The sequence below is a fragment of the Meriones unguiculatus genome, chromosome 3, assembly GCF_030254825.1.
Source record: "Meriones unguiculatus strain TT.TT164.6M chromosome 3, Bangor_MerUng_6.1, whole genome shotgun sequence".
NCBI lineage: Eukaryota > Metazoa > Chordata > Mammalia > Rodentia > Muridae > Meriones > Meriones unguiculatus.
In genome coordinates, this window is record NC_083351.1 from 18,246,244 (window position 1) to 18,258,656 (window position 12,413).

At 51.3% G+C, this 12,413-nt stretch overlaps 1 protein-coding gene across 4 annotated transcripts; it reads right to left on the reverse strand.

The window, feature by feature from the left end:
* Positions 1–680: 680 nt before the first annotated feature.
* Positions 681–10,969, reverse strand: Kdf1 (keratinocyte differentiation factor 1). Of its 4 annotated transcripts, none has more exons than XM_021643759.2 (4): positions 10,857–10,969; positions 2,268–3,335; positions 1,618–1,692; positions 681–1,189 (listed from the first exon to the last, which is right to left on the reverse strand). In XM_021643759.2, exons 2-4 carry the CDS (start codon positions 3,301–3,303, stop codon positions 1,107–1,109), a joined length of 1,194 nt encoding a protein of 397 aa, XP_021499434.1. In that variant the 5' UTR covers positions 3,304–3,335; positions 10,857–10,969; the 3' UTR covers positions 681–1,106. The 4 variants fall into 4 exon arrangements, with proteins under 4 accessions (XP_021499434.1, XP_021499417.1, XP_021499425.1 ...); XM_021643742.1 differs by having other exon boundaries at positions 2,268–3,547; positions 10,857–10,944; XM_021643750.2 differs by lacking the exon at positions 10,857–10,969 and adding an exon at positions 10,798–10,842.
* Positions 10,970–12,413: the final 1,444 nt, after the last annotated feature.

Here is a 12,413-nt window from a genome sequence, read left to right on the forward strand (position 1 = left end):
TTCCAAAGACTGCCCAGACACAGTAAACTGGGCTGTAAAGGCACAGCCCCTTCGCTAGCCTGTGGTCACTGGGCTAGCTGGCCTGCCCAGGCTTGCTGAAACTTTTAAGATGGGGCCTTACCTTGTGCTAACCAGCTAAAGAACTACCCAGGCTGACTTCAAACTTAATAACCGAGCGGGCTCTGTACATCACCCTCTCAAGTTGTGTGATTGTATGTTTGTACCAGACCAAGCACCTTTAAAGAACAGCTAAGGTCCCTGGACAGAGCTAGCCCCCATGCTCAAACAAGGAGAGCCTGCTTTGCCTCAGGGAGCCCAGCTCTCAGGTTTGGTACCAGTTGCTAGCTGAAGGGAAGCCTTTAGGCACCAAGCTCCCTCAAGTTGCCAGCAAGAGTTGGCTAAGGTGAAAATAGAGAGCTGTCTTAGCACCAGGGAGAGGTGAGAGGGGTCACTGACTAGTGATGAGGGACTTAGACCGAGGGGTGGCCGGGAGCAGTGGGGGCACAGGGCAGTCCAGGCAAACCCTGTACTGGTTCCTTAGGTTCTGAAGCCAAAGCTAGTCTGGATTCCACCTTGCCCACAATCCTGAGCCAGACCAGATGCCTTTGTCCTCTGCAAAGCAGCTGTCAGGACAAACAGCACAGGGTGGACTATGTAACTCCGATGACCAGGCAGGTGTATGTACTTGTAACTATGGTCATGTTAAGAACATAGAATAGCCAAGAACCAATACAAACTGCTCAGCAATATAACAAGTGGGCACTGCCCACGGAATCAATAGAGGCCATGCTCTCCCCAACCCAACCTACTTAAGTTTCCGTAATTGCTTAGGGTGACATGGGAATGGAACTGGGAAGCTACTTCCCAAGGCTTTGTTTTCAGGCCACAGGAACAGACAGGCCTGGGCAGCAGGCAGTGCAGCTGGAGAAGCAGAGGACGTGGGCACCGTGGCCCTGTGGAATGTACATGGTCTAAGATCATTCAATAAAAGCAGAAGCCAGAGAGGTCACCGCGTCTGGGCTCAGGATCTGGCCCACACAGGTCCTGGCTCCTCTCCTCTGGCTGTGCTTCTTCCAAGAGGGGCTGTGACGGCTGGGCCGGTGGGGCTAGCAGTACACCTGCAGCAGGGGTGCCCCTGAAGAGTCTGTGTCCGTGCCCTGGAAGGAGGAGTCTTGGCTGGCTGGGTACCCTGGTTGGAGGAGGAAGCAGAGGCTCAGAGAGGGGAAGAAGCTCAGCCAGGGAGAAGCCTGCTGAGATGAGACAGCAGGGCTTGAGCCTGGGCAGCAATAACAGCCTGGGCAACCCATTCTTGATGTTTAAACCCCAGCTGTTGTCTGTCAAAGGGTTGCGAGGCCCAGAGGCCAGCAGGAGAAATCATATAGGGAGCTTCTGTACTGCAGGCTGGAAGGCCTGTCCACCTTACTCCCCAGGTCACTTCTAGCTCTATCCTGGGAACCTTTTTGCTTCAAGCCAGCTTCCAAGGTTGCAACGGGTATGTGGTTGCTCAGGCCTTTTTCCGTTTCTGATCCCATCCTCACCCACCCCAAAGGAAGCTGGAAGGTCATCTGAAGGGCACCTAGTGTAGTTTCCCACCCTCTGGTCAGGTCAGGACCACACCTGGGGCTCCATATGGCCTCAGCTTCCTGGCCATGGCGTCTGCGGTTGTCTCCTGGGAGATCTGCACTGTCAGTTCTAGGGAGTATGAATAAGCAGTGGTTATTATCACATTCTTTATAAAGCTCAGTCTCTGCCCCTATTGCAGCTCAGTGAGGAAGGGTGCTTACAGTACAAAAGGCTAAAGAATTATGATTAAAACAAGGGTGTGTGTGTGTGTGTGTGTGTGTGTGTAGTAGGCAGGTAGGTGTTTGGCTGGGCCAAGTCTGATGCAAATTCTTGTTTTTTGTTTGTTTTGTTTTGAGACAAGGCTGGCCTGGAACTCTTGCCAGACCTTTTTTCAGTCTCTGAAATTCTGGGATACAAGTGCCGACCAAGCCTTCCTTGTTTCTGCAGAGGTCCAAATTCTTGGGCTCTGGACTTTCAGGTCAGGCCTGAGAGCTATTCTGCCAGTTGGTAATAGGGGAGAGACGCCTGACAGATGTAAAAGGAAACTGCTGGGGACAGTGCAATGGCCAAAGCTCTCTGCATGCTCCTTACAGCTGTTGGCTTCACTGTGCCCAGGAGTTTAGAGAAGTGCTGCTGGCTAAGGGAAACCCCGCAACCCAGCCCAACCCTCCTGTGGCTAGAGCTTTCCTCCCGGGCCAACCTACCGTCCTGGCTGAGGCCAGAGCCCACCATGGTCTCATGGCCACTGTCGGGGGCAGCAGCAGGGGCGGTAGAGCGGGCTGAGCGCCCCTCGGAGGTCTGTGGGCGGGAGCGGCTTTTGCGGGTACTGATGCGGATGATGCCACGCACCAGGCGGCCCTCGGCGTCTTGCTCATCCAGGTGATAGTCCTGTGTGATGCTGCTGATGAGATCTGAGATCTTGCTGGTCTTCTCCAGGAACACGGTGTCCGACGTGCACTTGGCCAGCTCGTCAATCTGGTGGACGCTGAACAGCTCTGTCAGCTTCTTGAAAATAAGCACGTCAATCTCCCGGCTCGACATGGAGCCACTGCCCATCTCGGGCAGGTCCAGGTCCGATTCATGGAAGGAATAGTACTCCTCAGAGCCGCGGGGGCTGCTGGTGAGGGTGCTAGGCAGGCTGTGCCGTGTGGGAGGAGGCTCTGCCAGGGGCTCCTTGCAGCAGGAGTCCGCGTCAGGGACTGGGGAGGTGGCATGGCGGTAGGGGTAGACCGGGATGCCCTTGAGCTTAACGTCTGGGTAGCTGAAGCTACTGCCCACGCTGGACTTGAGCCGCTGGCCATCCCGGCGGCTGGGGGGCGCACGGTCCGGGCTGGGCGGCACACCATTGTGCTCCTTGGCCCAGGCAGCTTCGGGAGACCCTGCGGTGGCGTCCCCGGCAGATAAGCAGGGGCTGCAGCCCCGCACACAAGCCCCACAGCGCTGCAGGCAATCCCTGCAGCGTCGGAAGCAGAAGGCAGCCCTGCACCAGTCCCACCCCCAGGGGCGCCAGAGGAGACAGCAGGTTGGGGGCTCGGTGGCTGGTTCCACAGAAACTGAAATGAAGGTGATACTCTCAGGTCCGTGATGGCCAGGGTCCTTGGGGTCTGGCCTGCGGGTGCGGCGGCCTGGTGGGGGCTGGGAGCGCTCATCATTCGTTTCCAGGCATAGCTCTGTTGGCCGCTCCCAAGGCCCCAAGCGTGGAGGCCCAGATGATGGGCGGGGCTGTCCCGGCCTGGGCATGGCTCAGAGCATGGCTTGCTGTAGCCAAGCACCTGCAGGGGAGAAGCCAGGAGGAGGTCAGACAAGCTCAGCAGAGGTCAGCGACAAGCTCCTGGGCTGATCTGAAGAGCTTTAGATTTCTGGGAAGCCTGTGATGAAGTCTGACGGAGCATCCTGTAAACCCTTGCAAACGTTGAGCTCTTCTTGCCTCAAAGAGAAGGGTCTAACTTAGGCTTTAAAATCTCCTGGACTTCTCAATGAATGGCTAGTATTGAAAACAAAACAGAAAATTACAAGTGTCAGTGGGGATGCAAAGAAACCGGACCGTTTGTGCTTTGCCAGTGAGGATATGAAATGAGGTGGGAAATGGAACAGTTCTTCAAAATTGAAACATAGGGTTGGGAATGCAGCATGGACGGCCTACACAGCATAAACGAAGCCCTAAGTTCATCCCAAAAACTAAAAACCAGCTGGACGGATGGCTCAGCAGTTAGGAATGTGTACCTACCACTGCTGGACAGGCAGAGCCCCCTGTACCTGGCACTCCAGGGATTGGACACCCTCTATCTTTGCTCACTCAAAGGCAACGCCTCTCCCCACTCCACAAGTATACACAAATAATTTTTAACAATTATACATTTGTTTTATGTTCTATGTATATGAACATTTTGCCTGCCTATATGTATATGTATCACATGTGTGCCTGGTGCCCAAGGTCAGAAGAGGATTAAAGGAGCTCCTGGAACTAGAGCTACAGGCAGTTATGAGCTAGCTAGCTGTGGGTGCTGGGTATAGACTCTGGGTCCTCCAGAAGAACAACCAGTGATCTTAACAGCTGAGCCATCTTTCCAGCCCTTATTATTTTTAAAAATTATGTGTCTATGGGGCTGGAGAGATGGCTCACAGTTAGGAGCACTGGCTGCTCCTCCAGAGGACCTGGCAATCCCTAACACCCCTGCAGCAGCTCCCAACCTTCTTTAACTCCAGTCCCAGGGGATCCAATGCCCTCTTCTGGCTTCTGTGGTCACTGCACACGAGGTACATATATGTATATGTATGTATGTATGAGAGTGTGTGTGTGTGTGTATATATATATATATATATATATATATGTAATCTCTTCTGGGAATAGGTATACACAGAGGTAGGAGAATCTCTGCGAGCTCAAGGCCAGCTTGGTCTACACAGTGAGTTCCAGAACAGCCAGAGATAGAGAGAACCACTCTCAAAACAAATAAAATCTCAAATATACCTATATCTATATAAACTAAAATAGTTTTAACCCCCTCAACTCCTCAAATTTACCAGCAAACTCACTCCCTGGTAAATACCCAAAAGAACTGAAAATTGAAATTTGAAATAGACATTTGTCTGTCAGTGTTCATGGTAGCATTATTTACAATAACCATAAAGTTAGACCAACCCAAAGTTCATCAGTGGGGGGCTAGAGAGATGGCTCAGCAGTTAAGGGCACTCTCTGCCCTTCCACAGGGCCTGGGTTTGATTACCACCACCCACATGGCCACTAAGGACCACGTGCAACTGCAGCCCAAGGGGATCTGATGCCCTCTCTTGGTTACCACAAGGGCCACATGCACATGGCGTGCAGGCAAAACACTCATGAACATAAAATAAAGGTTAAATCCAAGAGAACTCGTAAAAATTGTGATAAGCATGCTGAAGTGTAGGTCTCCATGATTGATGGCTTCTGGCAGGGATGCTGCAGGGAAAGGATTCCGATTGTTCAGGGGCTGGCCAATGGGAGTTCGCCCATGCACCACTAAGTATATAGGCAATACAAATTGGACTTGTGGTTTTTTTGTTGGTGGTGGTTTGGTTTGGTTTTTTGAGGCAGGTTTCTCTGTGCAGTCATGGCTATCCCAGACTTGCTTTGTAGACCAGGCTGGCCTCACACAGATCTGCCTGCTCTGACTGCTGGGATTAAAGGTGTGTACCACGATGCCTTTTTGTTATTTTCCTCTTTTGGGGGGAGGGGGGTGACAAGGGTAGAGATGCGGATGTAGGAGGACTGGGAAATGAGTGTGAGGAGGTGCAGTTTGTGAACTCCCAAATAATTACTAAAAATATTATGTTGAAATAAGAAAAAGAGGAAAGGTTAAAATTTTAAAAGTACATCAATGGATGAATGGATTCATAAAAATGGAATATTACATAATGGGATATCATTTAGCCCTCAAAAAGAATGAAATTCTAATTCTTGCACTTAGGAGGCAGAGGCAGGAGGATCTCTGAGTTTGAAGGGAACTTGGTCTACAGAGTGAGTTCCAGGACAGCCAGGGCTATACAGAGAAACCTTGACTTGAAAGACGAAAAAAAAAAAAAAAAAAGAAAGAAAAGAAAAGAAAAAGAGATTTCTTTGTGCTTCAACACGGAGGAACTTAGCTGGGCGCACCCTCACCTTTCATCTCAGCACTCAGGAGGCAGAAGCAGGCAGATCTCTGTGAGTGCAGGGTTACACGGAGGAACCTTTTCTCAAATAAAACAAAGACAAAACAACAAAACACTAACCCCAACATGGGCGAACACAGAAGACATTCTAAATGAAATAAGCTACACAGGAAGAACAGTGCTCTATTGTTTGGTTTACATGGAGTTGCCACATCTGAACTTAGCAGATGTGGAAGCTGTGTGCTGGACGCCAGGGGCTGAGGCACAGGAGAGTGGGAGAGCTGTCCTAGCTCTGGAAAGAACATACATGTACTTAATGCCACAAGACGGTGTGCTAAAGAATGACATGAAGAAGATTAACAATGGTGATTTAATGTATATTTTACCTCAAACAAGGAAAGCGCCCCTGGCACCTTACCTCTGAGAACTGGTCCCACCTTCTGCATCACTAAGCCTACGGCTTCTACTCGGCAGATGTCTTTCTGTCTGACTGGCCAAGATCATCACTGCAATCCTTCCTTCAGACCCTTCATCCCAGACATGGGAATGAACAGGTGTCTCATCTTATTCAGATTTGCCTTCATAGAAACATTTACCATCAAACAGACATCTCTTTTTCTTTCTGGAGAGGGAAGGGTTGGTTCTGTTAGGACAAGAGGGTCTTGTGTAGCCAGTTTGGCCTCCCAGACAAAACTGCTTTTTAAACTCCTGGCTCTTCCTTCTCAAGTACTGGCATTAAAGGGGTGTGTACTACCTTGCCTAGCAAAACTCAGCAGTTTGGTTCCTCGACACAAAAAGAATCCTAACGGGCCAGGAAGATGGCTCAGCGGTGAGAGCACTCCTCAGGAAAGAACCCACGGAGGCTGGATACAGAGACGAGCGCCTGTAATCCTGGCACTCCTGCGCTGAGGTAGGAGACAGGGACAGAACTGACTGGAGGCTTGCAGGGCGGCCAGCACAGCAGCAGAATCAGGAGACCCTGCTCCAACAAGGAGGGAGGTAACAACAGTTCTCAGCAGTGTCCTCTGACTTCCACAAGTGTGTACCTTCAAGTGCGGACACAGACACAAACAAAAAGCAACAAAAAAGAAAACAACTTTGTCTTAAAGTAGTAATACTAATCTTCATTCCTCTTTTGATTTGTTTGCTAGGAATCTCAGAACTACTTTTTTTCACTGATGAACAGCAGCCTGGCCATGTGTCAGGCAAGGCAGAACCAATGATAAATGAACTGTACTTAATGGTTCAGTTTTCTATTAAAGCTCTCAAGACAAAAGACCTGTCTGAAAATCTAGCTCTTGGGTGACAAGGCAGGATTAGGAGTTTTGGGTCATCTTGCATTACAAAGTGAGTTCCAGGCTAGCCAGCCTATAAGAGATCCTATTAAAAAAAAACAAAAACGAAAACTACGTAGGCACAGTGACTTACTATTTTAATGCCAGGATGGGGGGAAGCCAAATCTCTGTGAGTTTGAGGACAGCTTGGTCTATGTAAAGGGTGGAGGTCCAGCCACTGGCAGTCTGTCTCAAACCAACCAAAAGCCTCCTAGGATGGAGCATGAGGGGCCTGAGTGAATCTGAAGTAACAGTGCCATACCAGGAGGGCCTTAGCCACAGGCACGGCTTTGCTGGGCAGTAGTTGTCCTTAGCCTGCATTTTGAGCTGCTATAGGTGCTAGGAATGGAACTAGGGTCCTCTGGAAGAGCAGCCAGTGCTCTTAGCCGCTGAGCCGTCCCTTACCCTTTCTTCTTGTACCCTGATCTAATCACTTGGAGTCCTAAGAGCTCGTGATGTGAAAGGAAAGAAGCCGTGGACACCAGGATCTGTCTTCTAGTTCCCACTCTGGCCCTCATAAAATGTGCATTCAGGGCAGCAGTGACACACACCCTGGGCTCGCTCTGTGCGCCAGGTTGGCCTTGAACTCACAGAGATCCTCCTACACCTGCTTCACTGAATGCTGGGATTAAAGGTGTGCACTACTGCACAGGCAGGGGCAGGCAGTTCTCTGAGTTCAAGGACAGCCTGGTCTACAGACTGAATTCTAAGACAGCTAGAACTACACAGAGACACCCTGTCTCAAAACAAACAAGCAAAATATTGCATGCCTTGGGCAAAACAGTGCCACTTCCCCAAACACACTCCTGTTCTGGCCTTTTCTATTTGCTGCAGCCAGTGTCCATTTTAAACCCCACAATGCTAGAGAATTCTCCCAGGTGTTGCTTTAAGTAAATGATCAAAGGCAAAGCCACCAACAGCGAGACAAAATGACATTAAATACAGGAAGGACATGTTGTGAAGTATTTCTGCCTCAAACACATCCTGGGATGTGACCCTGAGGAGAGGGCAGATAGTTCCGCTTCAGAGACCTGTCAACTACACCCAGCACAGTCCACACAGGGCCAGGGATCAAGAGGAACAGTGGGAACCTGGATATTGTGAATAACCAATGGAAGTAACCAATGGAAAACATCATATAATTTTATATTTAGTTTAGTTTTTCAAGACAGGGTTTCTCTGGGTAGCCCTGGCTGTTCTGGAATGAACTCACTCTGCAGACCAGGCTGGCCTCAAACTCAGAGATCCACCTGTCTCTGCCTCCCGAGTGCTAGAATTTCTGTCTCCCTCTCTCCATATATATATATATATGCCTATATAAAATTTGACACAGGGTCTCACTATGTAGCTGTCCTGGAACTTGCTAGGTTGACTGGGCTGGACTCGAACTTATGGAGATCTACCTCAATTTACCTCCTGAGTACTGGAATTAAAAGTATGCCAGCTGAACAATCTATTTAGCCCCATATATATATATACATATACAAAATCACATTATATACATACATACATGTGTACACACACACACATTTCTGTGAGATCCAGAAGGACATAACTAAATGTTTGCTCTGACTGGATGGATGTGAAGTCGGGCATGAATTCATTCAGTCCTTTAACAAATACTGAAGACCTACTGTGCATCGGACACTGTACGGAACAGCAGCAAAACAGCCTAACTCCTCACCCCAGGAGCTTACACTCAAGGAAGGTGACCGTGGACGGCTTTCATTCCTTTAAGCAGGTTGCCTGTGATAAATCTATTCATTCTCAAGGCCTTCTTAGTCCTATTCCACCACACTGAAGCACGAAGGCTAAAGAAGCTGTCCAAAGCCATGCTTGTTTCTTCAGACAGGCTCTTACATATTGAAGGCTGGCTTCAAACTCACAGTGTAGCGGGGCATAAGACTGACCTACTGATTCTCCTGTCTTCACAGGTGCTAGGGATCTAACTTGTGGTCTAACTCCCATGCTTGCTGAGGGCTCTACTCACAGAGCTGTATCCCAGGCAGCTCCCACAGACACACTTCTGCTTGTGCTCAGTCGGCATGGACTCAGGCACCATCCACTCTCTTCACCCGAGTTCTCCAGAGGACCCCTCCACTACCCCATCCCATCTGTGGATTTTCAAGGGCCTGCCGGAAGAGCCCATCACCCGCTCGTTCACTCTGTGAGTCCGTGGGAGCATCATGGTTATGATGCTGGGCTAGGTCACTGTCCCCCACTACCACGGGTTCTGGGGCTCACTACGGTTTACATGCATATCCAACACATTTGGCATGGGCCAGCGCCGTCCTTCCTACCAAGGAAACAGTGAAGGGGCCAGAAAGCTTTCACATTATTTAGTCCATACAACCGCCGCGTGAATCATTTGCCTTCACCCCACAGCCCAGGAATCTGAAGCTCAGGGAAGGGAGGGGATAGAGCAAGACAGCAAGCCGGGAAGGGCCAGGATGTGTTGTGTGGTAGGCTAGGCTCTTCAGCCCTGGCCCTTTGCTCTGGGCTACACAACCAGTCAGAGAAGAAAAGAGAGAAAGAGAGCAAGGCCTCGGATAAACCAGGAGTGGTGGCTCACTTGGGTAATTCCGAGGCAGGCAGACTCTGTGACAAGACCAGCCTGGGCTACCCAAGAAAGACCCTGTCTCAACCCCAAACACACTGCCAGCTTTCCTACTGTGGTACGGATAGTGCCTGGCCTTGGTGTCCCTCAGGAAGCCCAGGCTACACCCTCCTTTCCTCCTACTATCGCTGGTCCTTCCCTCCTGCCGATCTAGTAACACTGGGGCCAATTCTCGACTCTATTTTAGCCCGGGACATGACTCTTCTCCCAGTTTCCTCATGTTTAAATAGGATCATCTTAGCCATGTCTGTAATCCCAGCACAAGACAGGGTGTTTAGAAATTCAAAGTCATCTTTAGCTGCATATTGGGTTCTAGTCCAGCCTGGGCCATATGAGATCCTTTCTAAAAAAACAAAACAAAACAAAAAAACCTAAACTAAACATGTATTTGTTTAATTAAACAGTTTAAAAATAAATACATAAGAATAAACATTATTTTTGAATGAAAAATACAAATAAAAATTTTAAGCCTCATCTCTCAAAAGGGGAGAGATTGTCTTTCTAGCGCTCCACCGAGTTATCCGGTGCTGGGTGTTTAGAGACAGCCTGGGAAGACTCTCACCCACCGGCATTCGAAGGGCACCACAAGGATGCTGCCCCAGGCTACGGTGGCCCCGGGACTGACTCTTCACTGCCTTGGCCTTTCCGCCAGTCCCCGCAAACAAACACACACACACACACGGGCCCTCCTCCCTGCGTCCACAGGACAAGCCGGCTGCACCAGCCTCTGCCCAGGCAAACTTCGGGTCACCAAGCCACTGCCGGCTCAGTTCGAGCGCAGGGCACGGTGCACCCTGCGGGGCGCAGCCTCAGCCGCCCTCCCCTGCAGGCGCCGAGGCCCGGCGGCCGGGTCCGCACTGCCGTCGGGGCGCGCAGCGCCTCGCTCTCCGCCAGCGCCACTGCCCTCGAGCCCCGACGCCGTGCCACGGACGGGTCCAGCCCCGGCCCCCGGGTGCCCGGCCCCAGCCCCCAGGCCTCCCGGCCCGCCCAGCCCGCGCCCATTCGGGCCGCTCCGGCCAGGCCCGCGCACCCGGAAGTGGGCGTCGGGCCCCGAAGAGCAGGGCCCGCGCCCCGCCGCCGTCCAGGCGCGGCCTCCGGGGTCACCCGCCCGGGGCTGCCCCGCTCCGCGCCCCCGCGGGCCCGCGCCGGACTTACCTGCCCCGCCAGGTGAGCCGCCTCCGGTCAGCCCTTCCCCCGCCCCCCTCTGCACTCACCTGGGTCGCAGGTGAGCGTCTCGCGGGAGCTCGCCACGGGTCGCCGCTGGGGACACACTTTCCGGCTCCGCGAAGCGCCGCGGCGCACCTGGCCGAGGCTCCGCCCAGGCCCGGCCTAGCCTGGAGAGGGAGGCCCAGAGAGGGGCAGCCAGGCCACAGTGCTAAGGTCCCCCTCTGCCCTAGAGTCCCGTGTCCTGGAAGTCTCCGAGAGCTCATGGAGCTGCCGGGCCTCAAAGTTCCGACTCAAAGAGCATGGCTCCTGGGAAGCTGTCCCTGATCCCTGAGTCCCTAACTCTGTTATATGGAACGTTCTCTGTGCTCCGCAGCAGGCTGTTCTTGTCTTCTGTCTCCTCTTTTTAGCCTCTGACCTTGGGGATAAGGTCTGGTCTTTTTTCCCTAGCACAGGGCCTGGCACACACCAGAGGCTCAGCAAATATTCTTCACTGAATAGCTAGGCAATGATCTGTTGCTGATCTGTCTGCATATTCACTTATTTAGGTTTCTTGTTTTTATATTAAATTTTTTTTAATATGTATGGCCTGCATGTACATCTGTGCACCACTTGCATGCCTGGTACCTGCAGGGGTGGGGAACAGAGGAGGGCGTGGGATTCCCTGGAACTTGAGAATCGAACTCGGGTCCTTGGAACTTGGAAGAGCAGCCAGTGCTCTCAGCCGCTCAGCTGTCTCTTCAGGTGCATTTACTTAGGTCTTCCCATCCAGGTTTCAACTAGGTCCTGCCCTGCTCAGCTTCAAAGAGATTAGCTGTATTCAGAGTGGTGTGACCATAGACTGTTAGGTTTGCTGAGACAAAGTTTTATGTATTCCAGGCTGGCCTCCAGCTCACAGTTCAGTCAAGGCTGGTCTGGAACACTTGCTCTTGCTCTCCCTACTGTCACCTCCGGAGTTCGGGGATTACAGACGTGCACTGCCACACCCAACATGGACTCTGGTTTCTTTCTTTGCTCTGGGACAGAGCTCGCTCGGGGCTCCCATTGGCTGGTCAACTCAGCTTCTCATCAGTTTTTGCAAATGTGCAGCTAGAAACAGGCACCTCAGGGATAGAGGGCTTGAGCCCTGAAGATCAGCAGAGGGGACCAAAAAGCACCGTAATCACTGTTTTCCTTAGGGAGGCCCCGGTAAGAGGCGAGGTGTTGGGTGGCCAGAAGCTGGGGCTTACCCTAACCCGGCCACCTGCTTTCCTCAACAACAGCTGAATAACCAGACAGCAGTGCTGATAGACATGAGTGTCGTGGAGAAGCGTTAAGATCTGTGCTGAACCCCTTATTTGATAGTATTATTCAACCTTTCATTAATCTGTGTGAGAGAAATCTTTTTTAAAAAAAGATTTATTTATTATTTATACAACATTCTGCCTGCACACCAGATCTTACTATAGATGGTTGTGAGCCACCATGTGGTTGCTGGGAATTGAAGTCAGGGCCTTTGGAAGAACAGCCAGTGCTCTTAACCTCTGAGCCATCCCTCCAGCCCGGGAGAGAAATCTTGTTCATGGTATCAAGTTAGGGATTATCAGACACACACACACACACACGTA

What these genes read in the sequence shown, in the direction of transcription:
- Kdf1 (XM_021643759.2), bottom strand. Translation starts at nt 3,303, where the DNA reads ATGCCCAGGCCGGGACAGCCCCGCCCATCATCTGGGCCTCCACGCTTG. An exon ending in CTCTGGCCTCAGCCAGGACG is followed by an intron (nt 1,693 to 2,267) that starts GTAGGTTGGCCC and finishes CATACTCCCTAG; the next exon opens with AACTGACAGTGCAGATCTCC. An exon ending in GAGGCCATATGGAGCCCCAG is followed by an intron (nt 1,190 to 1,617) that starts GTGTGGTCCTGA and finishes TCCTCCAACCAG; the next exon opens with GGTACCCAGCCAGCCAAGAC.